The sequence below is a fragment of the Caretta caretta genome, chromosome 18, assembly GCF_965140235.1.
Source record: "Caretta caretta isolate rCarCar2 chromosome 18, rCarCar1.hap1, whole genome shotgun sequence".
In the NCBI taxonomy this organism is placed as follows: domain Eukaryota; kingdom Metazoa; phylum Chordata; order Testudines; family Cheloniidae; genus Caretta; species Caretta caretta.
In genome coordinates this window covers 7614862-7641031 of record NC_134223.1, presented here as the reverse complement: position 1 = coordinate 7641031, position 26170 = coordinate 7614862, and the positions used below count along the sequence as shown (strand labels likewise).

General features: G+C 52.5%; 1 protein-coding gene across 2 annotated transcripts in view; it reads right to left on the bottom strand.

Moving 5' to 3' along the window:
* IGSF21 (immunoglobin superfamily member 21) overlaps positions 1 to 25140 on the bottom strand; it is a 267027-nt gene extending 241887 nt beyond the window's left edge. Inside the window, exon 1 of one of the 2 annotated variants that reach the window (XM_048824717.2) lies at positions 24932 to 25140. Coding sequence is in view for 1 of the 2 variants with exons in the window: in XM_048824716.2 (XP_048680673.1) it covers positions 24636 to 24699 (64 nt within the window). In the remaining variant the exon portion in view is untranslated. Of the gene's footprint in view, positions 1 to 24635; positions 24896 to 24931 lie in introns of those variants that run through there. The other variant, XM_048824716.2, reaches the window with a different exon arrangement.
* Positions 25141 to 26170: the final 1030 nt, after the last annotated feature.

Here is a 26170-nt window from a genome sequence, read left to right as displayed (position 1 = left end):
AGGAGAGGTGAGATCCTTCCTGTGCATGGGGAATGCTGTGCTGGTCATCCAGAGAACCACCAGCCATGGCTCTTTCAGGCCACCTCTCTGGCTAAGCACGGGGGTTCTAACCCCTAGGTCTAGGGGCTGCTCCCTTCGGGCACTGAGCCTCAAGAGGTTTTAATTTTTCACTCAATTTAGTGTTGGCAAAAGAGTCCAAGGCTGACAGTCCTGGAGACAGGAATCCTCTCCCACAGGGCAGGGTCCCATGCACTGCCCCTTCCCCACAGATGTCAGACATGACCTGGACTGGAAGGGCCCCCTGCGGAGATAGGAGGGGAGTTGCGTCTACAGGGCCCATTCCATCCTTGGCTTCTCTGCTGTCCACAAGGTGCTCTTAGTCCACCAGCAGCGGCTGGCTTTATTTAGGGTTCAAACCAGGTCATTCTTTTTAGGCCAGCTGTCATGAGAAGTGATGCTTCTTGACGGGCTGATCGGTGTGGCAGGGACTGACATCAAACATCAACGTATCTGGTACCCATCAGAGCACTCTGCTGTGTCTGGCTGGACACAGAACTCAAGCAATCGGCTCAGGAGAAGCCATGGGTAAGGGAAAGGTCACCCAGCACACCCTGAAGGGCAATGCACTTGAGTTGTGTTGGACTGTGGGGTGGGGGAGGGAAGAGGGAAGCCCAGCGTCCAGGCCCCCTCTCTGAGAATGCCCTGCCGACACCCCTCAGGTAGGTATTTCTGGGGGCTGTTGGTTCAAGCACCTTAGCTGTCTGGATAAGACACTGACAGACTGGAGTTAAAGTAGGGGGACAGACAGCTTCCCTTCCACTGCCTGGCTTGGGTAAGCAGTGCACCCAACAGCTCCCACCTCTCGCCGGCTGGGGCACTCAGAGCTCCCTCTCCTGCTCCCATCTATTTTAACCTATGCTACTACCCCAGGTCTGCCCATCCCTCACGCCAGTTCTTCAATGCACCTCAGCCCTGACCGCCAACACTCCGACGATTCCAGCCCCCACAAAACGCCACGAGTGCACCTCATTCCTGACCCGCAACCACTCTGGGCCTCCCCCCAGCCCCTGCCTGCGTCTTTCAGTCGCAACCACCTCTCCCCGTCCCCAACTGCCTTCTGAGCGCACAAGGTTACACGTGCTGCATTGTGCCAGATTGTGTGACGTGGAGATACCACCATGGGGGGCTGTGGTGAACCCTGGTCTCTGGAGGTGAAAGTTAAGGCCTGCGTCTAAATCCTCCAGCCACCTAGCATCGCTTCAGGCCTACCTGGAAAAAGAATATTTATTCCAAAAGAGCCAGACTCTTTATGGTAGGAAAGAGCCAATGTTATAGATTAGGCTGTTAGAAAATTGGTTTATAGCCGAGACCATGTATAATAATGCATCCTTTATAAAGTCACACTTTATATTCAACCTCTATTTATCAATAGCTTATAAAGGGTTAAATGATTAATAGGTGTTCTAATGCATGGTTAATCAATTGTTATAGAAGCCAACAGATCAGTCGGTTGCTAATAACCTTGGCTTCTATAACACACAAGCGTATCACAGACATCAGTAGCATAAGATCCACGAAGCAAGTATTAACTCTTGATAAACTATTTATAAATCTATCTTTGACATAATAAAGTGTAGAGCCATTATATAATGAAAAAGATACAAACATCCCATCATTATTCATTATCTGTATTGCAGTAGTGCTTGGCACTGTAGAGATAGCGAGAGACAGCTTATGATCCAAATAGACAGGACAGACACCAAGTGGGAGGGGAAATGACTCGACCAAGGTCACGCAACTGGTCTGGGAACAGAACTCCCATCTACAGAGTCTCAATTTAGCGTTGTACCCATTAAGCAGCACTACCTCAATCAGCCTCCCATTCATCTCAGTCCAATTTAAAGTTGCTCCGTTTTTTACGTCTCCAACAGATTTGTTCCACTTTTACTCTCCTCCTCCAGCTCATTTAGCAAGGACCTCCTCATTCAAGCAAAGGTCTCTAGATAGGAATTGCAATGCAACTGTCACGACTAATTTTGTCTGTAAAAGAATCTAAACTCTCCTCACTATAAGAAGGATGTTGATAAATTGGAGAGGGCTCAGAGAAGAGCCACAAGAATGGTTAGAAAACCTGCCTCACAGTGACAGACTGAGCTGCTTGAGAAGGTTGAGGGGTGACTTAAACGCAATCTACAAGTGCCTACACGGGGAAGAAAAATATTTGATAATGGGCTCGTCAATCTAGCAGACAAAAGTATAACGAGTATAATGGAAGTTGAAGCAATTAGCTTACTGGAACAACTTTTCAAGGGTTATGGTGGATTCTCCAACATTGGCAATTATTAAATCAATATGAGCTGGTTTCTAAAAGATCTGCACTAGTTCAAGCAGGGATTATTCTGGGGAAATTCTATGGCTGTTATGCAGGTCCGACTAGATGATCACAGAGCACCTTCTGCTCTTAGAAAGCATGAATCTGCTCTCCGGTTCATTGAACATCTCTTCTGACAGGATTAAAACTCCCCTCCCTGGCCTGTCTCAGCTGCTCTGCTATTTTTTGTTAAAGGCCCAATCCCACTCCAGTTGAAGTCAATGGCAAAACTTCCATTAGTGTCAATGTGGCAGGATCAGGCCATGTATAAAACCGATTTTTGCTTTGTAAGGCATTGGGGGATAGAGTTTGCATCTATTGTATTTGATGCCTCTTGGGATTTCAAAGCAGCTTCTCGTCTGCCAAATACTGGCCCATTTTTGGATCCCTTTTATTAAGTGCAGCTACCCTCCTGCTTGTCTGATATTCCAGGTTTCCAGCCAGCGTGGTCTCCCACCGAGCAGAGGGCCAGATTGGCTCCTGGCCTATTGCCAAAGGGCTGAGCCGAATATGTGCAAAAAGGGACCAGACTGCAGCTGCCTTGTGACTACTGCACACAGGCCCTCGTGTGCAGTACTTCAGCAGTTTAGATCAAAAGGGAGCAGATCATTCTGGGATTTGTCATCCCCAAAGGTCATACCTCTGAACCTGGGCTGTGTGTAGTTCAACATGGGGCCTCGTTTTGGTCACTCTTGGGGTGATGCTGCCTTCTCCCCTTCCCCAGCCGGCCACGAGAGAGGCAGAGAGGAGGAATGCATAGGATATTTCTCTCCCTCTGATTCTATTCCCCTGCTCAGCCCCCTGGTAGGAGCCGTCATCTCAAATCAAAGTCATCTTGACTTCTGCTTTGTCCATCATGTGATGCTGACAAATAATTACCAGCCTAAATAGCCCCTTTCACAGAAAGTAAGAATCCTGGCTTCCTTTGCTCAAACACAATCTCCAGCGTGAAGAGAGCACTCATAATCTGGCCATATCTACCTTCTGGCTGGACCTTCCTGCAACCCTCATCACAGAGCAGCCTGGGGTGCATCATTGGACACTAGGCTACATCTCCAGCTGGAGAGGTCACCCTCCCTCCCCAGCAGGGTTCTTGCTCTCGAAAGGGTTCCCTTCCCAAAACAGCCCTCTGTGTGTGTGAGCGCATTTAACAGACTGAACCGAGATGCCATTTCAGGTCAGGATCACACACCGGGAGTGGACGAGGTTGGGAAAAAGGCCGTGGTGCTGTCATGTCCTCCTTTCCCTTTGGATGCAATGGAGTCCCACCTTCATCACACACACAGGCTCCCCCACTGCTGCCCCCTGGGTTTTCCCTCATTATGAAAAGGCCTAGATTCTCCATAAGCGACTAGGGATTCTGGGTGCTGCATTTCCAGTCTGAGGCACTGCAAAGGGCCTGGGATCATTGGGAAACGCTGAGCACCCGCTCTCTGGAGATCAGGCTTCTTTAGAGTGTCTCAGGTTGGGCCCCTCGAACACAGGGCTCCCTAGAATCGCTCCTCACTTTGGGACAAGCTGCTGAACCTTCCCCACCCCACAAACCCCGGATCCAGCCTCGAGGCACCTTCCAGGAGCACAGACGGAGACCTCTCTAGGTCTCAATGCTGCTCAGCCACCAGAGTCCTTGAGGTCAGAATCCCGGTCCTGGACTCGGTTTCCTTCCAAGTCCCAGCAGTAACTCTCAAAGTGGATCAGACCCAGGAAAGGGCGGAGCTCTCACGAAGCGGAGCGGGGGCGTGGGGGCAGTGTCAGAAAGCAGCGGGATGGTGCCGGAGAGCTGCGTCTGGATGCTGCGGTGAGGAACACGCAGAGAACGTAGCTCAGAGAGATGAGACCGCAGCAAGGAGCGGACGGCTCCCAGTCCAGGGCAGGGGCTCTGGTGCCACGGTAACCAGCATGGTGTCAGAGGCTAAGGAAGCTGGACCCATGATTAGCTCCTGTGGGCTAGGCAGCACAGATTGAACCCATAGCCAAGATGAAGTAAAGCCTAATCTCAAAAGGCCGGTCTCACCCCGCAGCAAGGGCCCTTCTTCCACACTTTCTGTTCCTTTAGGGCCGGATCCAAAGCCCAGTGAAGCCATAAGACTTCCAGCAACTTCAACAGGCTTTCGATGAGGCCCTGCAAGATACTAAAATGCCCTCAAATCCTAGTTAAATCAACGGGGCCCCAGGGTGCTGACCAGATCCCGCAGAGTCCAGGCCAGCCCCAACCCATGGGACGTACAAAGAGCAGCCAGCCGCTCCATCCCCGTGACCTGCCAGGTGAGACACACAGGGGCCTGAACAGGTTCTGTCCCATCCGCTTCCATGAGCTTCAGATCAGGGCCTGCAGTTGGGCGCATTTGCTGATCCAAAGAAACTAAATGTATGGAAATTAATATGCAGATTAGACCTGGCCCCACAGCTCCTCCACACAGCCCTCAGTGGCTCATGTTCCCAGCTTCCTGGGATTTGATAGCTCTTGCATTCATCTCTGTGTGAGGAGAGGAAAGGGGAGGGGAGGGATGGAATAACGATTGCTAATCTTCTCCTGCCGCCCCCTCTCAGGTATTCTGTTCAACACAAATTATAAAACTGTAAATTATATATCGACACTTGGTCAGAACAGCAACCAAATCCCTGGCCCCCTGGTACATTTTCAAAGACACTCGGCCCTCAGAGACTCCTTCCCTTTCAGCCGATGAGGTTTTCACAGATGGAGTCTTGCTTCTCTCTCCAGGATAAACAAAGCATGTTGTCTTCGGTATCAGAACAGATTGGCAGCTCCATGTGCTGCTGGGAGACAGTGCTCCTCAAACCATGTGCCATTGGGGAGCGGAGCCTGTCAGGCCACGGCAGACGCAACCCCCTCCTCTGTGCCCGCACGGGAGCCTGAAGGAAGAGCATTGGACAGGAAAGTTGGTCTTGTGGCCTTGCAGATAGAGCTCCAGACTGTGACTGAGGAGACCTGCAGTCTATTGCCTGCTAGGCAGCCTTATGCACGTCACGTCCCTTCCCTACACCTCAGTTTCCCCCTCTGTAGAATAGAGATAATCATATTAACCTCCATTGTACAGCACTTTGAGACCTACTGATGCAAGTCACTAGACAGGAGCTAGGGATGATTATTACTGTGGTTGATGCAGTGAAGCAGGATTCTGATGAGCTGGCTTCAATTCCTAGTTCTGTGAAGAGCCTCGGCCAAGCCACTTTGTCTGTGCCTCAATTTCCCATCTGCAAAATGGGGCTCATAATCCTTCGTCTCCTGCATGTAGAGGGCAAGCTCTTTGGGGGCAAGGGCTGTCTCCTACAGCGTACACCACACAGCACAATGGGACCCTGATCTAGGTTGAAGCCTCTAATGGCAAGTCAGCCTCCCACTGGAGCTCTCACGCTGGAGCTTGGGCTTTCAAGCCCGGGAATTTCGTGTGTGGGAGGGTTTGGCTCAAGAGAGCCCAGGCCACAGCCTCAAAAACAACATCCCCACAGCTATTTTTAGCCCATTAGCACAAGTCCTGCTTGGAGGAGCCTGTAGACCTTTGCATCAGATGCAGCGCAGTCATACTGCAAAACACAATAGTCTTCTCCCCATTCAGCAGACCAGGTGCCACAAAACCCTCAGGGCACGTTTTCAAACCTGGGTGCCTCACGGCTTCAGCTCAGCTGGGGGCCCTCAGTGCATCTGAAATGTTTGGCCTCCACTCTTTGGGTCAGCTGTCCACCGCTATCCATCCATGTCCCTTCCCACACCTCCCCTCGTCATCCTAGAATTCAACACGAGGTAGAATAAAGACAGAAATATACGTGTCCTGTAAAATCCTTGGATCAAACAAGACACACAGCACAGCGACCCGATCGCATCACCTCAGAGCTATGCCCTCTTCCCTCTCTTTCACCTGCCTCATCTCTCTACTCACGGGCAACCCTCAACTGTATCCACACAAACCGTGGCAGATGGGGATAAATACTGCACAAATGGAAAATGAAAGACTCTCCAGTGTGCGACTGGGGTCGCCCAGAACAGGCCATGGAACATATAACAACTCAATGCCCGATTCACAAATATGAAGGCGACATCTCCACGATGCATCTGGAGTAGCAGAGCGTAATTATCTGGCCTAACCATGTAAATGTAAAGATACAGCTGTTGCTCTACAGTCACATCAGCCACACAAAGAAGTCGTCGTCTCTCCAGTAAAGAGCCAAATCCTCACGGATGTCAATGGGAAGAACTCTAGCGGACAAGGCAAGCAAAATCAGACTCTGAGACTGTAAATTCTGCAAGGCCTGGATCTGGCCTTAGAATCCAGAGTACCAAGCACTCCTACGGTGCTATAGAAATATACATTCATAATAGAACTGGCTGGAAGTTTTCCAGTGGAACATTTTCCCCATCAGAAAAGGCCGATTTATCAAATCTAAACGATCTATGGTAATGTGCAGGTTTTGATGAATTTCCCACAGAAGTTAGGCTATCCTCTGAGAAAACCCCTCCTGTTATGCGGATTCCAAAACGTGCCTGGGTTTCCAGCCAGCTCACCCGCCCAGCTCTGCACCAGCCCACCTGGCGGGCTGCTGGGGAGACCAGGGTCCCAGGCACCTTGACAGCTAAGGCTCCCAGAGTCCTGGCTCTGGGACATAACACCATGTGGTCTGCCATGCAGTCGGAGTTCCCAGGATCCCTGAGCTGCCCAGCTCCCTGCCTGAACCTGAAAAAAAGTTTTGGAATGGTCAAAACTAAAACCCATCGCTTCAGCTTTTTCTAAATAAAAAGTTTTGGAATTCCTGTTCTGCAGGAAATCCCAAAAATTCATTTTTCATGGTTTCTGAATGATTTTTTTTTTTTTTAAATTTCACAATTTCTTGCGGAATGGGAAGCCCAGTTTCTGGCCCGCTCTGGCTAATCCCGGTAGGTCAGCTCACAAAGTCCCTTCATTTTTATTTCGCCCCAACCCAGGCAAAACTTTGATGGGATCCAACAGGAGCATAGCTGGTGTAAGGAGCGTCAGGATTTGGCAGTAATAAGGGAGGGGAGGCAACGGGATGCTCTGGCTAGGAAAGTATGCAGTACTTTTTACCACTGCTGCAGCCCAGGTGGGGGCTTCTCCAGAGGAGCACTTGGGGGAGCCCAGTACAGTTACTATGGTGGTGGAAGAGCGATTGCTGGCCTGGTGCTGACCTGAACGCTCTGGATATACTGGTGGATTTTTCCAATGCATCCTGGACAATGCCCTTGTTCTATCACTGCTATTCCTAGCAGAAGGTCAAATTCTTATGCCATTGACTTTGATGGGAGCAGGATTCGATCCTCTGTTTGGAGCCGTTAAATCGGACAGAGGTGACTTGGTGGGTGGGGGGAGGACTAGAAGAGAGGGTGTAACTGCAGCAGAGTGGTGCCACCAGGTCGCCTGGGCTGGATTATGACGTTCTGAGGCCCTACGCTATGTCAAGTGTAAGACATATCATAAAAAAATGATTTTATTATTGTTGTTTTCACAGAAAGGATGTTGAATATATAAACATGAAAGCTTTATATCTGCATATATACAAAAGGCGAAATTGCAAAAAGTTGTGAAGCCTCCCGAAACTGGCGGAGGGAAGCCAAGACAAATTCATCCTCCTCAAGATCCATTCGACCCACGTCCATAAGACGATCACCTGCGAACTCAATCCTGTGAAGCACAGACAGCGCATGGAGCAGAAAGCGGCGTGCGCACTAAGACACACAATTGTCCGTAGGAACAGATCAGAAGAGGAAAGATCACACGGACCCTTAAAAAATGAAATAAAGCAGGAGGGAAGGCACGATACGACTGAGTGTGCTGGACCGTAAACAAAAGACGGCGCCCCTCTGGTTATTACCCGCCACGAGATACGCGATATGTGACGTCACTCCTCGGACGAGTCCCGTACGAGCACGAGCTTGGCAGGATTGTTTCACGACACTGCCGTCACCGAGTTCCCATTTTTCCCAGGTTTATCGGCAGTGAGATTATTTATTTGTTGAAATAAGATCTGAAGGCACAGTCCGAACTTTACCAGTAGTAGCTGGCCAACAAAACGCTGCCTTAGGAGACCGATAGCAGACTTATTCGTAGAAATACTGATTTTACAAGTGCAATTATCATATTTTTTCTCAGCCCTGACCTCCCGCCTGTCAATAATGAACAATTAGTGAAGGGTAAGGTTATTTGTGTAGCCAGTTGTGTATATTTTTGTCATATTTGAACTAAAATGGCTATATTTAGAGAGAATCTTCTATCAACCGATTTTGATAACATTTGAAATGGAGTCAGATTTCTTTTTTAGAGGCCCCTCATATTGCGAGGCCCTAAACTGTATCTTAGTTAATGTATGCCTTAATCCAGCCCTGCAGATTGCCCAGGTAAAAGATTCATTTCAAAAGAAGCCCCCCTTTACGAGGAAACACCCCCCTTTTCTCAGCCACATGGAGCTCCACCAAGGGCTCCAGGGAATGAAAATTCCCAAGAGAAACTCAACTTGCCAGGGCCCCAGCGTGGAGAGAGAATGGAGAGAGAGTCAGGATGCGTGTGTGTGCTGCTGGGCACAGCCCTGAACCAGGAGTCAAGAGACGGCAGGTCTGTTCCTGGCTCTGCTACTGACCCGGGGCATGATCTTCAGCAGGTCACCTCCCTTGTCTGTGCAGACTGTGAGCTCTTCAGGTCAGGGATCGTCACTCGTGTACGTACAGCACCGGACACGATGCAGACCTAATCTTGGCTGTGGTCTCGGGGAACCACTCTAACATAAATAAAGCTATTACACGTACAAAGAGATGGCTGAAAATCACTCCCCTGTAGCTTCTCCTTACCCGCTAGAGCCCCACAAGCCATGTCCTGGCCCCCTCCCTTGCAGTTCCTGTTCTGCTGAGCGGGGCAACAGAGATTATCCAACACTTTCCTCCCAGATCTTTCTCTGATGTCTGGTACTGGCCACCAGTTGGAGTTTAATCACCTGGTTATTATAGGTCCAGTGCCTGCTTCCAGCTGTTGTTCTTATAAATATATGGTTGGCAAGAACAATAATTCCATGGAGGAAAAGCTTTGCATTTGGCTATTGTCCTTGCACTTTGCTAAGAGTGCTCCGGCCCTCTGTGCTCGTGCAATGAATCCGCATTCCAAACGTGGTCAAAGCCCAGGGCTGAAAACAAGCCCGTGATTGACGGTTTATTTTAGGAAGGAGCCGAGAAAGCGGGAAGGAGATAATGCCGAGGAGATAATGTAAGCTCCAGTCATTAGTTAAAAACAAACCCCATCAGCGCTGCAAGCGTCTCAGCAAAAAGCAAACAAAAGGGCAAAGAGAGCAACTTGGCAAGGGAACAAAAACAGACAGCTCAGCTGATCCTCCCAGCACCGCTCCCGAGCTCTCCTCGGGTGATTTACAAGCCTGGAGGTTTGCAAGGCAAGACCTACACCAGCACTGTCCCCCATCCTCCAAAAAGAAGCTCTCACGTGCACTTGTGCCCCCCACGCCAAGCGTTTTCCTGGGCCTTCTGCACTGAGGCTTTGCTACAGCGCTGCTGAAGCCAAAACCAATCTGCTTGGCTTTTATATCAGAGGTAGGCACAAGGAGGTACCCCGCTGAATTAATGCAGTACTCGCTCCACCCAAAACTCTGCATTTAGTCCCATCACTGGTGGATGCTCCCATCCTTCCTCACAGGCAAAGCTGCGATTCATTCCCAGTGCTCCTGGGTCTAGAAAGCGGCCGATCCCCATTTGCGTAGGGCACACAGCATTACGCCGAATGCCCCCTTTTCAGTCTACCTAAGGTGCTACTGTTGCTCTGCCTCTGATCAGTTTCAGCTTGTCGAAACTGTTGAAACCTTCTGCCTTGGTAAAGTGCTTCGGATCCCTGGAAGAAAAAAGGCTGTACGAGTGCTAAGTATTATTATTTCATCCCTTGGCTGGCTTCCGTATAAATCACAAACCATGGGTTTGTCTAGATTAGGGATATTTGCTGCAGTGTGCATATAAGAGCGGGTTGTGTGGATGTAGCTGCATCCATACAAACCCCCCCCCCCCATAAACACACTGCAGCCGTACAAACTCCTACTGTAGGCACACTGCATTAGTGCCCCCATTTTACAGATGGGGAAACCAAGGCACGAGAGGGGAAGTGATTTGCCCAAGTTCACCTAGCAGGTGAGCCAGGAATAGAAGCCAGAGTTCACTTCCATGCACGATCCACTCGGCCACACTGTCTCTCACCAGCTGTGATGACAAACAGAGGTGGAAATTAAAGATCCTGGATTTCTTTATTGCACATCAAGGGGACTTCTTAGTTTGTCAGCTCCTCTGGGCAGTGACCAAATCATCGCGTATGTTAGCTCAGCATCCAGCAGAATGGGGACCCAGTTCCAATATTAACTTTAACCACCACCATGCTGGTGTGATGGAGTCTCAACGTCTTGCAGGAACATATTGTCAACATTTTCACTGGAAGTTATCCAGATGGTTTCACTATTTATTAATTATGTTCTATTGCACAGAAAAACCCAAGTTGAAAGGAAACATTTTGATAAATGAGATATTTTCGGAGTAGTTCACTTCGCAAGGAATTCAGAGCTTTTGACTTTTTGTGGTAATTTGGGACAAAACCAGGTTTGTAAGTCTCAGAATTCCCTGCGGAACAGAAGCTTCCATTTTCAACCAGCTCCATCCAGGAGTAACTCTGCTGAAATCCATGGAGCTACCGCACCTTTACACAGGTAGAGCGGAGATCAGAATCTCACCTGACAGGAGCTGTGTTTATGCGACAGCCACCATCTTATCTACCACACCCGGGACTGAACTGGGACTTCCAGAGCCAAACACATGAGCTGCTACAGCTCAAGTTAAAGAGCTAAGGCTTTGTAGCGTGTGTGTGTGTGTACACATGTGTGTACTAACTCATATTCATTGGGGATCAGCACAGAGGAGGACCTGTAACTAACACACCCACCCACCAGTGGATTACATCTACACTGGCAAAAATGAAACTTGTAATTGACACTGCTGCATGGTCAATTCTCATGTATTAGTGCTGGAAGTTTTCATAGGGCAGGTCCACACTTACAAACACTGCCCTGGTGCGGGTTCACTGCAGCACTTCACTGAGGTTCTTCCATCAGCGTAGTAAATCCACCTCTGTGAGAGGCGGTAGCAGAGTTGACAGGAGAAGTCCTCCCATTGACATAGCACTGTCTACACTGGGAGTTAGGTCAGTATGACTGTGTGACTCAGGGGCTGTGGATCTTTCATATCCCTGAGCGACGTAGTTACACCGATGTAAGTTTAAAGTGTAGACCCGGCCATAGAATCATAGGACTGGAAAGGATCTTGAGATGTCAAGTCCAGCCCCCTGCACTGTGGCAGGACCAAGTAAACAAGACCTTGCACGGTAGAGAGATCCTGCAGCTCCTTTTGTACCCAACTGCTAGAGTCCAGAGCGCGTAGCAAAATCCTTAGGGATGTGGGGGAGGATTTCAAAGACATATCCGGGAGTTTGACTTTCAATGAGACTTGGATGCCTAATTCCCATCAGTTCATCTGAAAACAATCCCCCAGAGGGTCCAAAATCAGAACGACGCACCCCGACTCGGTACCCACTCTGAACTCGAGGGTGGAGGGAATCTGGCTAAAACGGGGCCTAGAGACAAACCAGCCCTGGGATTGGCAAAGTTACAGCCCAACTGAGCTTTCATAAAGTCAGAGAGCGCCCCGGCTTTGCCTGTATCCAATCAGCATTGGGGGATGGCTGGGTGGCAAAACAGATAAGAAATCTGTTTGGGGCAAAAGTTATTACCACTCCACCATGGTAAAGGGCAGATACAATCTGACCATTAATATTTGGGGATAATCCCCTTCCCCCAACATCATCAACATCATCAGTACCCTTCTTATCTGAGTGTGTGTGTGTGTGGGGGGGGGTAATTCCCCTGAAACGCTTCTAAACTACCACCATCTCCTCCCACGGGATTGATCAGATTAGCAGAAACAGGTCTCCTAAACTCCCATAATCCCGGCCACCATTAACCCTTTCACATCCACCTGCTGTTCAATCCCCCCCCCCCCAACACACACACACTTCTGAGGTTCAGGAGACAGAGTCTGCGTGGATGGGAACCCCCAGTTGTTTCTTTGTCCTCCTCCCTGCAAGGATCTTAGAGAAACAATGCTCGTCAACACAAAAAACCCCTCTTTTTAAAATAGCCCTTCCTGGGCACAACATGCTCAACACAAGGGCTGGCGAAGGGAGGGAAGGTTTAGAACTTCTGTTGTTTTGGTGTAATAAAGTTTGCAGAAAGAGCAGGATGTGAATTTTTCAACACACCATTGTTTATTACGCACACCCTCCCACGTCCCCGCCCCCCAACTCAGCTTCCCGCCATGTCTGATGCCATCCCTATCACGCAGCGCTGCATTCCCTGCCTGCCATTGGAGCGTAACGCACCCTTTGCCAGCTGTGCTTCTGCTCGCCAGCAGCTGGATTGGTGGGGGAGGGTGCCGCAGAACAGCTGGATCGGTGCAGTCTCGGGATACCCCTCACCCTCAACTTCAAATCCATCATTGTTAATCGATTCGCAGAGCACATCTCATAAGCCTCAAAAAGCACTTCAGAGGATTACGCTACAAACACATGGTGCAGGGAGCACTTTCACCTGGCTGTGGGCTGCTGCTGCCGGGACAGAGCTCAGCAGCTGGCTAACAGTGCAGGGCCATGTCACGCAGCGGTCTGACATCTGTTCGGGGGCGGGGAGTGGGTGGGGTGTATTGAGGACTGCATTGGAATTGCAAGCTATCACTTCAAGAGCTGGGTGGGGAGGTTTCTAGGTGTCTTTGTAGCAAAGAGCATGAACGGAGTCACTGGAAAGTGCCCGAGGAACAGTAAGGGGCGGGAGGGATGAGTGGTCAGCCTTGCTGACTTTAGGAGCAGCCTGCTTTGTCTCTCTCTGGCTTCTTGTGTCTTATTGTTCTGAATTCTCAGAAATAAAGTAGGGTTATATTGCAACTCTCCAGCAAGAGTATTTATATTTTTTATCTAATTTCTCTTTATGCCATGAAACAGAACGGAAAACTGGTGAGGAGGATGGGATTATAAAAATCAGCAACAATAGACAGCCTGTTTGCTTGGAATGGGCGACAGGGGATGGATCCCTTGATGATGACCTGTTCTGTTCATTCCTTCTGGGGCACCTGGCATTGGCCACTGTTGGAAGACAGGACACTAGGCTAGATGGACCATTGGTCCAAAGAGGATGGATCTAGACTGTTCTCAGTGGTAGCAGATGACAGAACAAGGAGTAATGGTCTCAAATTGCAGTGGGGGGGTTTAGGTTGGGTATTAGGAAAAATTTTTTCACTAGGAGGGTGGTGAAATACTGGAATGCGTTACCTAGGGAGGTGGTGGAATCTCCTTCCTTAGGAGTTTTTAAGGTCAGGCTTGACAAAGCCCTGGCTGGCATGATTTAGTTGGGGATCGGTCCTGCTTTGAGCAGGGGGTGGGATGGCCTCCTGAGGTCCCTTCCAACCCTGATATTCTATGATTCATTCTTATGTAAAAGAAAAAACAGGCTGCTCTGCAGAAGCAGCGTAAGTGATAGTTTGCAATTCCAGGCCAGTTCTCAATACAACACAGGGCCAAGAACTGGACCCTGGGAAGAGTGGATCACTAAACAAGCTAGACCACTACGTATTCCCATGAAGACTGGACCATGTACTTAGAGCACTAGCCTAGGTCTTGGGAGACAGGGGTGCAAGTCTCTGCTCTGCCACAGACCTAATGTGTGATTTTAGGCATGTCACTTAGGCCCCAATTCCCCTTCTGAGGTAACTCTGATGTTTCAAGCTTTCTGGATAGGCGTGGAAACATTTCTAGCCTGAATACTCACCCGAAGAGATATCCATGGCTGGACTGGCAACATTCTCTCTTCCCACCAAACCAACAGGATTCTGTATGAATATTTTATACTGGGGAACCCTTTCCCTCCATATCTGCAGGGTGAGTTGGTGGTTTCTATTGGCATGAATCTTCAGAGCTGGGGGGAGGGAGGGTATATTTCCCAAGCTCTACATCTACACTGAAACTTCACCTTGCCTGACTACCTAGCTGCAGTGCAGGATGCAAATACCAGGTAGACGGTCACCAAACACAGAACTGGGGACCAGGAATTAGGCACAAAGCTGGGAGGTTCACACCAAGGGGGAGTTGGCAGAGCAACCCGCACAACAGAGGGGAGACAGAAACAAGGAGGAACTTCCTGTCCCAGTGTCCAAACTACAAGGCATTTCCTCCGAGTACTAAAAGACTTTCCATTAAAGGCAATAAGGAAACGTGGGGCCTAATCCTAGGAGAAGGGAGTCAAGAGAGAGACACACGCTTTTCACTGCGGCAACCTGCCGCCAACTCGGAAGTGGACAGCGTATGACAAACGGTCACGGGAGAAAGCCCCCAAATGATACAAAGAAGCCATAGCTCAAGCAGATGCTTGATGGACTGTAACCACTTCTGACAGGGAGCCGGTGGCTCTGGCCCCCTTCTCCGTTTTGGCAATATGCAGCTAGATTGTCATGCCAAGGAAGATACTCGAATGGGAACGTTTGTCAACTGGAGGCAGAGTGTCCTCAGTGACTGACAAGGGGAGTTGTTTGAGGAAAGGGGGCACACACCAATGGGAGATTATGGAGCAAGGCATGCAGGGAAGGGAGGGTGCTTTCTCTGCACACGCATACAAACGCACTCTTTGCAACGTCGCTCCCCGGGGAAGATCTTTTTTAAATAAGGTGGTTGCAGAGAAGGAATTGCAGAAGAGAAATATTCCGGCTTGGCCGCTACAGATGCGCACAGATAGTCCTGGGGCTAGGGAACAGCACAACTGGCTCGTGCAAGCCAACCGGGGATGTACGTGCACAGGCTGCGTATCCCCATGCTGCCCACGCTCAGGCCGCTCGCCCCTCTCAGCCTGCTGCCTTTGGAAAGTAGAGGCAGGGCTGGGACCCCCGGGACCCAGCACTGCCCCCTCTCATCCTATAAATGCCTCTGTGCTATCCGCGAATGGCCACAGACTCTCAGGTCACTCCGGGCTTGCAAGCATCCAGCCAGCTGGTGCCAGAGGGTGGCATCAGGATGGCAGAGAAGTCTGGGCTGGATTGCCCCATCCCATGAGGAGTTCCCTGCCAAGGAGGTATGTGTGGAGGGCGACAGGGGATCAAAGGGGAAGGGTCCCTGTCCCCAAGAACTGCCAGTACAGGATCTGCCCCCCATGAATACGCTCCCCAGAGGCTTTTACGGGCCCCTCTCCTCTCTTTGCTGCACGGCTGCTGTTGGCAGAGACTCTCTGCAGCTGGTCGGTAGCAGCCATAGTACTCAAGAGGCACCGATAGGCTGAGCCAGGATCTGCTCCTCGGTTCCACTGACCCAGCCCCATACCGGGGAGCTGAAGTCTGGCCCTTTAAAGTACAGCCAGCCAGGCTCGTCTCAGGACACTTGTCCTTTCTGCAGGACACTTCGGACTGGATTCAAAGGACACGTGGAAGGCTGGATTAACCAGGATGGATGGCAAAAATCTCTCTCTCCCGCACCAAACCCTTCAGTGCGCAGTGGAAATGGCCGGACTCTGAGGATCCAGGAGAGCATCCTTGACCTTCTCAGAGACACCTCCCTCCTGCAGGATTAACCTCTCCTGTGCCAGGCTGTCAGGGCCAGAAGGCTGCAGAAGGGCTTTGCCCCCAAGACAGAAAGGCCGGGGGACCTGCAGAGCCTGTTCATGGAGAACTGGTGCAGGTTGCCCAGCTTTGGTCCTGCAGGACCAGCTGCTGTGGAGTTGGTGCCAACGGTGCAAATTTTGCAGACACTCTTACCTAACAGGAGTGAAGGGAGAGCAAGCGACAGTGGGACCACAGGATCAGGAGGGCGTCTACACAGATGACCAGCAAGTCCTGGTAGAAGCTGATTGACCTCTAGAGCGGAGTATCTGGAGGGGGCATGAATGCATCTGGGGAGGGGCAGCCTCACTGGAGGTTAGAGAGCCCATTCCCTGGGGAACATGGAATTTCTACTTAGCCCTGTTCGTTAAGTGGACCTGGAGAAAGTGAGGAACCTAGTTTGGGGGGGATGTGAGGGGCTTAGCGGGGTTACAAGCTGGGGGCAGGCTGCTCCACTCCAGTACTGGACACGCACCCGCCTCTCGGCATGTAACGCTGGCCTCTGTACATACAGATCTCCCCCCTACACCTCTGCCTGCTGCATCACTTCTTGTTAACGAGCGAGCCCACTGGCTAAGCGGTATATTTTCCTGCCAGACGGCAGCTCCTCTGGGACTACCGAATTCCTCTCCACCCTCACAAACAGAGCTTGTTTCGCTCATTAGTCTGGGATTCCTGGCTCCCGAATAAATATAAGCTCAAAAGGACCAATTCACCATAAATCAGAGCTATCCACGAGGTAAGGTTTTGTCCAATTTGTTCCCGGCTTATTGCTTGCCCTTCAACACAACACCCCACCCCATCAGAACGGTAGCAATTTGCACCCACTTTGTAAATATTTGCACTGGTGATCACACAAGATGTAGGTCAGCTATGAACTAGGCTCTCTGGCCCAGACCCTCAAAAGGTATTTAGGATGGAAGCGAGGAGTCTAACTACCTTTGAGGGTATTCATGTCTGCAGCTGTCCTGGCCAGAGCGAGGTGACAATCTGAAAATATTTCCCGGGAACATACATGACTTTCTGACGTTCAAGTGACTTTGCTAGACTGTCCATGGGCACCAAACACTGCCAAAGAAAAGGAGTTTATTGGCAGGAGCGTTTGAGGAAACTGCATATTTTGAGCCAACCTTGCAGAATATGGACACAAAGGGAATTTCAGAGATTTCAGAAGCCTAATAGACTCATGTTCATTCTAGGAGGGGACAAACACACACCAGGCCTGTCCAATCAAACCAGCTCAAATGTTGACTATCAAATAGAGTGACTTGCTTGCAAATGATCGATAGGCTGAGAATTATTTGCAGAAATTATAACGGACAAATGAAGACAAAAATCACTCTGTTTGGGACCAATTTGCAAACAGAAAAAGAGGTAAAAGTCAATGAATAAAGTTGTCCCTAGTGAATTATTTCCCCAGATCTATCCCAGACCTTAAAGTGCAACAAAAAAAACGGTTTAGATCAGTGATACCCAGACCTCAGTGGTTCAGTAGCCAAATTAGCGATCAACGTTACCCAAAGAGCCGCAGCAGTGTGAATTCGTTGTTTCATTTACTATAGTATGTTATTCTCACAGCAAAATGACTGACCAAGTATTATTATATCAACTACAATTGGTTAACAACACAGTAAAAGCACCCTAATTGGTTAATAACTTAGATCCGTTAATAATTAAATCACACAGTGTTTTAGGATCAGGTGCTGCAAAGAGCGGTAGGAGACACATTAAAGAGCCTCTTGCAGCTCTCAAGCCTCAGTCTGGTATCCCTAATTTATATTCTTGTAGTGCCTAGAGGCCAAAACTGAGGTCAGGGACCCATTGCGCCAGGTGCTGGACACAAAGATGGCAACCAACAGCCCCTGCCCTGAAGAGCCACCAATCGAAATAGACAAGGCAGACAAACAATGGGAGGGGACACAGGACACAGAGTGGGAAAGTGACTTGCCCCAGGGTCATGGAGTAGGTTGGTATTGGAGCCAGGATTGTCTGCACAAACACTGAGCTTGCAGCCAGCTTGGGTGTAAGTCTACCCCGCACTAACCTGTCGCACACAGAGTGTCTGGGTGGAAGTGGTTCCCTAGTGAACTTTGATATACTCTGCTTTGAAGCAGATTAAAGCAAACTAGGGCACTTTAAGTGTGCAACAGCAAGGTCCACATGGATACTTAATGTGGGGTAGAGTCATACCCCAGCTCTCCAAACTAAGGGCTGATCTACAATAGAAAGTTAGGTCTGTCCACCCTATGTCACTAGGGGGTGTAAAAAATTCATCCACCCCCACAAGACATAGTTAAGCTGACCCAAGCCCCTGTGCAGAGAGCAGTAGGTGGATGGAAGAGTTCTTCCACGACCTAGCTACCACTTCTCGGGGAGGTGGATTTACTAGCGACAGGAGGGGCTCTTCCATCGCTGTAGTCAGCGTCTACACTGAGGCACTACAGTGGTGCTGTGCCACTGAAATGTTTCTAGTGTAGACACGTGTGACGGAGTGGGGGATTGTCTTGTTTTTTCCTTGTTTTCCAATGGTTTGCATGCAGAGGGGGCGGGACTCAGTTTCCCTGGGTGTTACTGGTTTAACGAGGTGATGGGAGAGAGAGTCTGTTGTTACAGAGGACCGGCGAGGGAACTTGGGACCCCAGCCAATGGCCTGGAGAATGGATAGCCCAGCGACTGGGAGGTCCAGCTCAGGAGTTGCAGCCGGTTCTGGCCAGAGGGAGGACAATGGACTGTGAAGAGAGGACCCGGTGACCTAACCAGCCAGTTCTGGCCAGAGGACAGAAGAGGGGAGAGGAGGCCCAGGAGACCCTGTTTACCCGGAGAGAAGACAATGGACAGAGGCGGGGCTTGGGGCCCGGTGATATCAGCTGCCCAGCTGGGAAGGAGGGGGGCTCTGGGCTGGGGAGAGAGAGCAGGCAGAGCCCACCTGGATGCAGGGGAGACTTGGATGTCCTGTGCTGAGGGAGGCCAGGCCTGAGAGTTTCCTATGCTGTGTTCAAACGCTCAATAAACCCTCCCGTTCAGGGGCGGCTCTACCAATTTTCCATCCCCGAGCCGCTGAATTGCCACCACCGCAACAGTGCCGGGGTTGCCGCCGAATTGCTGCCATGGGACACAAACTGCCGCCCCGTTCTGAATGCCGCCCCAAGCACCAGCTTGGAAAGCGGGTGCCTGGAGCCAGCCCTGCTCTGGTTTTACACCGGCTGAGTGTCACTCCAGTCTAGAGAACAGGGTTGCATTATTCCCTCGGGGAGAGGAGGCCCTGGGGGTCCAGAGCGAGTGGACTCCCTGAGGGGGCCCACGGCGAGAAACAGGTGTGCTAAGGCTCGGAGAGGTGCGGCTCCAGGAGGTGGAGGGGCTTAACCCCCGAGAGAGAGTGGACCCCCGAGAAGGGCTGTCTCACTGAAGGGGGTTCCCCCCACAGACCGCATGGGGCCAAGAGTGGGCACGACCTGTGAGTCCGTGACAACATGCCCTAAGGGTTCATGCAGACAAGCCCGAAGTCTCCTGACCGCAATTTAGTGTCCCACGGGACCATGCTACCTCCTGAAGTGATTAGGGTTTTCTTGTAGCCATTGCTGCTCTTTCTCCAGCACTGAGATGGCCTCAATGGTTTTCTCTCTCACACAGACACACTTTTCTGTTTTTCCCCCCTAGCTTATGAACTCTCATCCTGCTGTCAGAGGATGCTCTGAAGGGCTGGAGCGAATCTCAGCCCCACCCCGCTCCCAACCATTAAACAAGGCTCCCGGCTGCAGTTGTCTATGGTGCACCCTACCGCAACCCACATGTGCACTGGGGTCTCCTTCTCCAGGTAGGAGAATCCTGCACTGACATTTCCACTGCATCACATGGGGCTGGCTGACATGGCCTCCAGCCATTCCCCTGAGCCACGAGCCCAGACTGTCAAGTTTACTTCACTTAGGAGGCTCCATTTGGGCTGGAATCCTGGGCCAAGAGACTCAGAGGCAACAGAGAGGCCCTTAGGTGGCTTTACCGCCTCAGTGCAGCATGGTTTGTAGCCAGGGCAAACACAATCTGCAAGCAAGATCCTTCCCAATGACATTTATTTATTGTTTGTACTGCGGTAGCACCAAGAAGCCAAATCAGGGATCGGGCCCTGTTGTGCAAGGTGCAGTACAAACATATGGCAGAAAGCCAGCCCTGCCCCAATGATCTGACAAGGTGTCAGAGAAGAGACAGTACGTGGGTACAGACAGATGGGGGCAGTGCAAACTGGGAGAATTGAGAGCAGCATGACAAACAGCATTCACAGCACACCAGTTGCCTAGCTTGGCTGGGGTTTTTTAAAATTTGTTGCATCAGAAGAGAGAGGCCCAGCAGTTACATCATTAGCCAGAGACCTGGGTTCAGTTCCTAGCTCTGCCTCGAGCTCCCTGCAAGTCCCTCTAAGCCTCAGTTTCTCCATCTATTATGTCCTAAGGGATAATAGCGCTTCCCTCCCTCATAGGGCATGGTGAAGTGCTCAGACACCGTAACGGCGGACCTTTCACCAGTGCTAAGGTCCCTAAATAATAACCAAGAAGTGCATTGAAAAAGCGTGCCCCAGTCCCACTCTCCGCCCCAATCCAATACAAAGCAGGGGCCTAAGAGTGTGTCTCTCGGAGAAGTTACTGGACCCTGGCTGGGCCTGAATCTCTCCCGCCCTGCACCTTTCAGAGCTTACAAAGCGAGCATTAAATGGCACTAAATCTGCATTCTCTGGTCACTCCCTTGGGCTGGGGGTGGGGGGCAGCATTTAACACCCCCATTACACTGCTGCAGAGGGGTCCTACCCTGACTCTGGACACCGCTGCAGCTCCTACGCGCCAACTCTGGGCATACAGGGAACACCACGCCCGTGGATCTCCTGAGCAGGGAATCTCCCTAGTGCAAGGGGGATTCCCTGGAGGTATAAAGCCAGCAACCAGCCCCACACTGCTCCTCCTTGGAGGCCTTGTGGCATGCTGTCCACGTGGCTGGAAGGGGAGGGAGGAGAGGTGGCCAGTCCGCACTGCACTCTGGCTGAACTGGGCAGCTGGGAGCTCCTTGGAGAGACGCCGCAGGTGAGGTAAGTCAGAGCAGCCCCTGGGCCTGGTCTACATTGTGCCAGAGACTGTATAAGTCCCTGGCAGCCTCCAGAACCCAGGAAGCGCCAAGATGGCACAGAGCCACCCTGTGCTGTGTTGAGCAGAGCAAATGGACTTTAAGCAAAGAAGAAACAGCCCCTGTGGGTCAATCGTGACGCTGCGTGGAAAGTAAATACCTCGCTCCCAGTAACACTTGGATGCTGTAGCTGACAGCAGCCTTCCTTGTGGGTGTAAAGTACATCACAAAAGAAAACCTGCAGTCCTCTTTTTCCCCCCAGGTGTTCTCCGGTGCTTTCCAAACCCCAATAAAGCACAACTCCCTTCTCCTGGCCAGGTTTTGATGGCCACTTTCCTTTCACCTCTCCCAAGTGCCGATCAGACCGCAGCCACCTGAGCCCAGACGGCAGGTGACTTCAGTGAAAGCTAGAGAAGAGGTATGTGGAGGGCGAGATCACTCATGGCGTGAGAACCGGGGCACTGTCTGTAGGCCACAGCCGGGGAAAAGGCCATTGGAGGATAAAAGAAGATCAAACCAGAAGCCAAAATAAACTCAGCACTGAGCAAATAAACCGGCGTCCCTTCTTCTGCGTCCAAGTAATGTTAAAGGGAGGCCCTGCTGTGACAGCCCAGTGCTGAATGGGGCCGGCTGAGGTCAAAGTATTTCTCTGGGTTGCTACAGATCTTCCAGGGTAGGTCGGGACAGGAGTAAGAGGCCAGGTCAGGCAGTTTGACCACAGCTAAGGAAGCTGGACAAGTGGCTGAGGGGAATGGGGCTCCCCTCCCCGCTGCCGTCCCCAGTGCACCGGTGAAGGGTTGGGACGTGAGGCCCAGGTAGGAGCCTCAGCGTAGCAGCTGGATGTGCTGGGCAGGCTTCTCCCTTCTTCCCTGTACAGCTGGGCACGCCGGGTATTCGCAGTTAGCTCGGACCCTCTTGGCTTCCTCCCCCAGCTCTGAAGAGCTCAGAGGCTTCAAAGCCTGAAGTTGCTCCAGTAAAACCCTTCGCCCACCGTGTCTCCCTCCTGCCCCAGAACCAACATGGCTACACCACCGCTGCAAACGTGCTTGGTAACACGCATCAAATGCTACCCTAGCCAACGGGCAGCCAGTAGATCCCAGCCCCCCTCCTCCCGCAGGGCCACCTGCCGGCTCCAGCCAGGTGTGCCCCGCTTACACCGGGGCGGGATCCCAGTCTGGCCAGCCCCATAGCTCTGGGAAATGCACCCTCCCTACACACACTGGGCATCACAGGTAACAAACCAGCCATGCAGGCAGCCTCTGGCACAGCCAGGCGTCCTGCCGGGGGATCTCCGGCTAACGCGCTAGCCGCGCCTTGCCTTGCCAGAGGGGGGCGCTGCACCGTGCCTTGCAAAGCCCCCTCCAGTGTCGGGCCCAGCCAGCCGCCTGGGCTGACTCGCTCGGCCGATGGCAGCGGGCAAGCCCCCCACCCGCACTGGGAAGCGCCGCGCCGAGCTGGAGACAGATGAAACGGCTTCCTGGCTATTAAATTTTCACCATCCCGGGGCCCGCTTGAAAGAAGAAGGTCCCAGCCCAGCCGGGCTTCTATTAGTCAAACCCCTCTTCCCAGAACAAAGCGGCCGGCCTGGCCCCGAGAGGGGCGCAGCGGGGGGGGGGGGGGCGCAGACCGAGTTGCTGTGTGAACCCAGCCGAGCCGCTTGCGGGTCCCGCCGGAGTTTGCAAACTTAGCCAGGCTGGCAGCCCGCCCGCGACAGAAGCGGCCTCTGCCAGCTGCCAAGGGCGCCCCCTCTCGGATCTGGGCGAGCATCGCCGCAGCCGGTGTCCCCCAAAAGCGCATCTCCAGCAGGGCCGGGGGCGCTCTCCGGGCGGCTCCCCCCCAGGGCCCCCTCCGGCGGGCAGAGACACACACCGGGGAGAGCAGCATCGAGCCAGCAAGGCTCCAGCTCCTGCCTGGCGCCCTGCCGGGGCCCCCCAGAGGCACCCAGCGAGGAGACACCCCCCGGCTCAGCCCCAGCGGCCGAGCCACCCCGGGCGGGGGACACACGAGCCTTCTTTGTCAAGCGCATTCTCCGGTCCATGGACCCGGCATGGACCGGGCGGCTCCAGGGGACCGGACGGGTTTTCGCCCCTCCCAGCTGTGCCGGGAGGGTTCTGCTTCGTGCTGCCAGGATAGCCTTCAGCCTGGGGGCTCACTGGACGTGCCCCCCGAGGCGCTGGGTATTGCACAGGAAAGGTTGCACGTTTCCCCGCGATCGCATGGCAGACACCCCGGCCCTAGCGTAGGGCTGGTTTTATTTTTTTTAAAAAAACAAACAAAAAACCACCCCGACCGAGCAGCGGGCAAATCGGCCACCTGAACCCCCCCAGCAGCCTCTTCCCAGCCGGAGCCAAGGAGGAAGCTCCGCAGCGTGGCAGGGCAGCTGAGCCCACGGAAAGGGCTGGTTGAGATTTAAAAGCCTTTTGCCCTGGGCTGACACCGGTTAGTTCCCCCTCCCCGGCTGCTCCTTTTAGGGGGAAAGGAAAAGGGGGTGTGAAGGGGCGGAGGATTGCAGGGGGAGGGGGGCGCTGCTGCCAGCCCCACTCTCAGACCCGATTGCCCGCCTCCAGGCCAAGCCTTTTTACTCCCATCCCTTTAAGCCGAACTCAATCCGGATTGTTCGCCGGAGGTTTACACGCCTAACAGGTGCCGCTCCGGAGTGGGAGCTGTTGCTAGAGCAGAAAGCCAGCTCCCCTTGCTGGGGTTCCGTTCTCCACCCTGGGTGGCGGGCTCTGACCACCAGCTATTTCTCTGCGACCCCCACTTTGTAAATCACTCGGCCGGCTTTGATTTCCACGCACGCAGAGTTGGCGGCGGCGGTTGTGTTTGCACAGGACGAACCCCGGCCCCCGGCTCATCAGCCGCAATCGGCGGGTTATTATTTGTAACGAGCACTCCACAATGCGCCGTGATTGTCGCTCCTCTTCCCACCGGGGAGCGACTGGCAGCGCAAGAGACCTGCCTTCTGCACCCGCCAGCAGAAGCGGATGGAAAGGGCTGGCATGAAACAACGCCCCCACCCCAAAACCCCAGCGAGCCCCCCCTGTGCAGCCCCCCCTCACCCCCAAACCCCAACGAAACCACCCCCCGTGCAGCCCCCCAAACCCAAACGAAACCACCCCCCGTGCAGCCCCCCTCGCCCCCCAAACCCCAACGAACCCCCCCCCCCCGTGCAGCCCCCCTCGCCCCCCAAACCCCAACGAAACCAAAACACTGTTCGCCTAAGGGAAGGGCTGCACAGAGAGAGACTACCCAGGAAAGTATCCAAGAACCAGAGCAAGTGCGTTACAAAATTAAAAGCCGGGGGCCAGATCCTCCACTGGAGCTAAATACTTCGCTCCGATTTACCCCAGCAAGCCCATAGGTTTGACTGGAGCCACGCTGATTTACACCAGCTGGGGAATCTGACCCCCCCCCCTTTCTTTCCTTTCGGGGTTGAATCAAAGCCCCCCAAGGGGGGTGGGGGTCACTCACCCAGCACCGCATCCAGAAGGTCCCAAAGTAGAAAGCAAAGGAGCAGGTAGTTCATCTTTCGCATGTTGCCCCCCAGAAAAAAAACTCCATCTGGTTCAGAAGCGCCCCAGCCTTCCGCAGGGCGATCCGGAGAGGGGCATGGGAGGGTTGGGGACGACGGGACAGCGACGTGGGTCAAACATCGCGGTCCGCTGGAGTCCGGGGTGGCGGGGGGAGGAAGAGGAAGGAGGAGGGGATCGAAGGGGGGGGGGGGGGAGAGGGGAGGCAGAGCCCGAATCAAGCAGGAGACGCTGCACCTGGGTGGCGCGCCCGCCTCTGTCTCTCGTTGCGCGCAGGCTGCCCGAGGAATCCAAATCAGCTGCCCGAGTTTTGGAGGAAATCTCCACTCCGCTCTCCTTCCGCTCCCTCTCCGGCGTGTGCGTATCAGACAGACTTTTCTCTAATCCTCCCTGGCTTCTGCGCTCCCGTCCTTTAAGCCGATTTATTGCAGCAAGAGAGTCACGGCAGAGATCACCCTCCCCCCTGCTTTCCCCACGTCCCCCACCCTCGGCTGCTGCTTCTTAACCCTTTCCCGGCTTGCAAAAAATACAGATCTCCCCCGGCTCAGCCTCCCCGGTCAGGCTGAGCTGAGCCTGGCCAGGCACGGGCCGGGCGCGCAGATGGAGAGCCAGGCACGGGTAGCGGAGAGCCAGAGATTAGCGAGCCCTGGTGCGCTCCAGTGAAAATTGTGCCAGCAGTTTCCGTTCTAATCCCCTTCTTTGCAGGGTTTGGTAAATAACCTTCCCCTCCCCAGGACTCACGCCGCTAAGAGCCCCGAATTCCTCAATGCATCGGTTCAATTGCCCCTTTGATTTGAAGTTACGAACTGGGCCAGTGTGCAGCAATCCACTGGGGTTTCTTAAAGGTGGCCCTTGCCCTGCACTCCCCAGCCTCACACAATGAGCCCAGGGCTTTATTTTTATTTTAGAAAAAGTGTGTTCTTTAAGGGGGGTGGCGCCTAGTAGTTGGGGGGGGGGGGAGTCTGGGAGACAGAACTCCTGGGTTCCATGCCCAGCTGTGGGAAGAGACTGGGGTCACGAAAAGGGAAGCTGGGCTCCTGAATTGCAGATCTAGTTCTTGCACTGTGGCCTAGTGGTTAGAGCAGGGGGAAGCAGGCCTGCTGGGCTCTGTTGCTAGCCTTCAGAGTCTGTGGTCTACAGTAGAACAGGGGGCTAGAAGCCAGATGCCCCAGGTTCCGTTCTTGCAAGCGGGAGGGAATTAAGATCTAGTTCACCAGAGAAGGGGAAAGCCAGAAGCAGGAATCCTGGGTTCTATCCCCTGCTCTTGAGGCAGCGTGGCCTGCTCCTGTGAGCTGCAGGGCTGGGTAGCAGAGCTCCTGGAGTCTGTTATTTCTGTGCATAGCTGGTCAGGAAATGATTTTTTCTTCCCCAGTGAAAAACTCTGAAGAGAACCAATTGTTTTTGGCAAAACTTTTTCTACAAAACAGAAAGTTGGTTTTTTTTTAATTTAAACCTGTGGCTGAAAAGAAAACACCT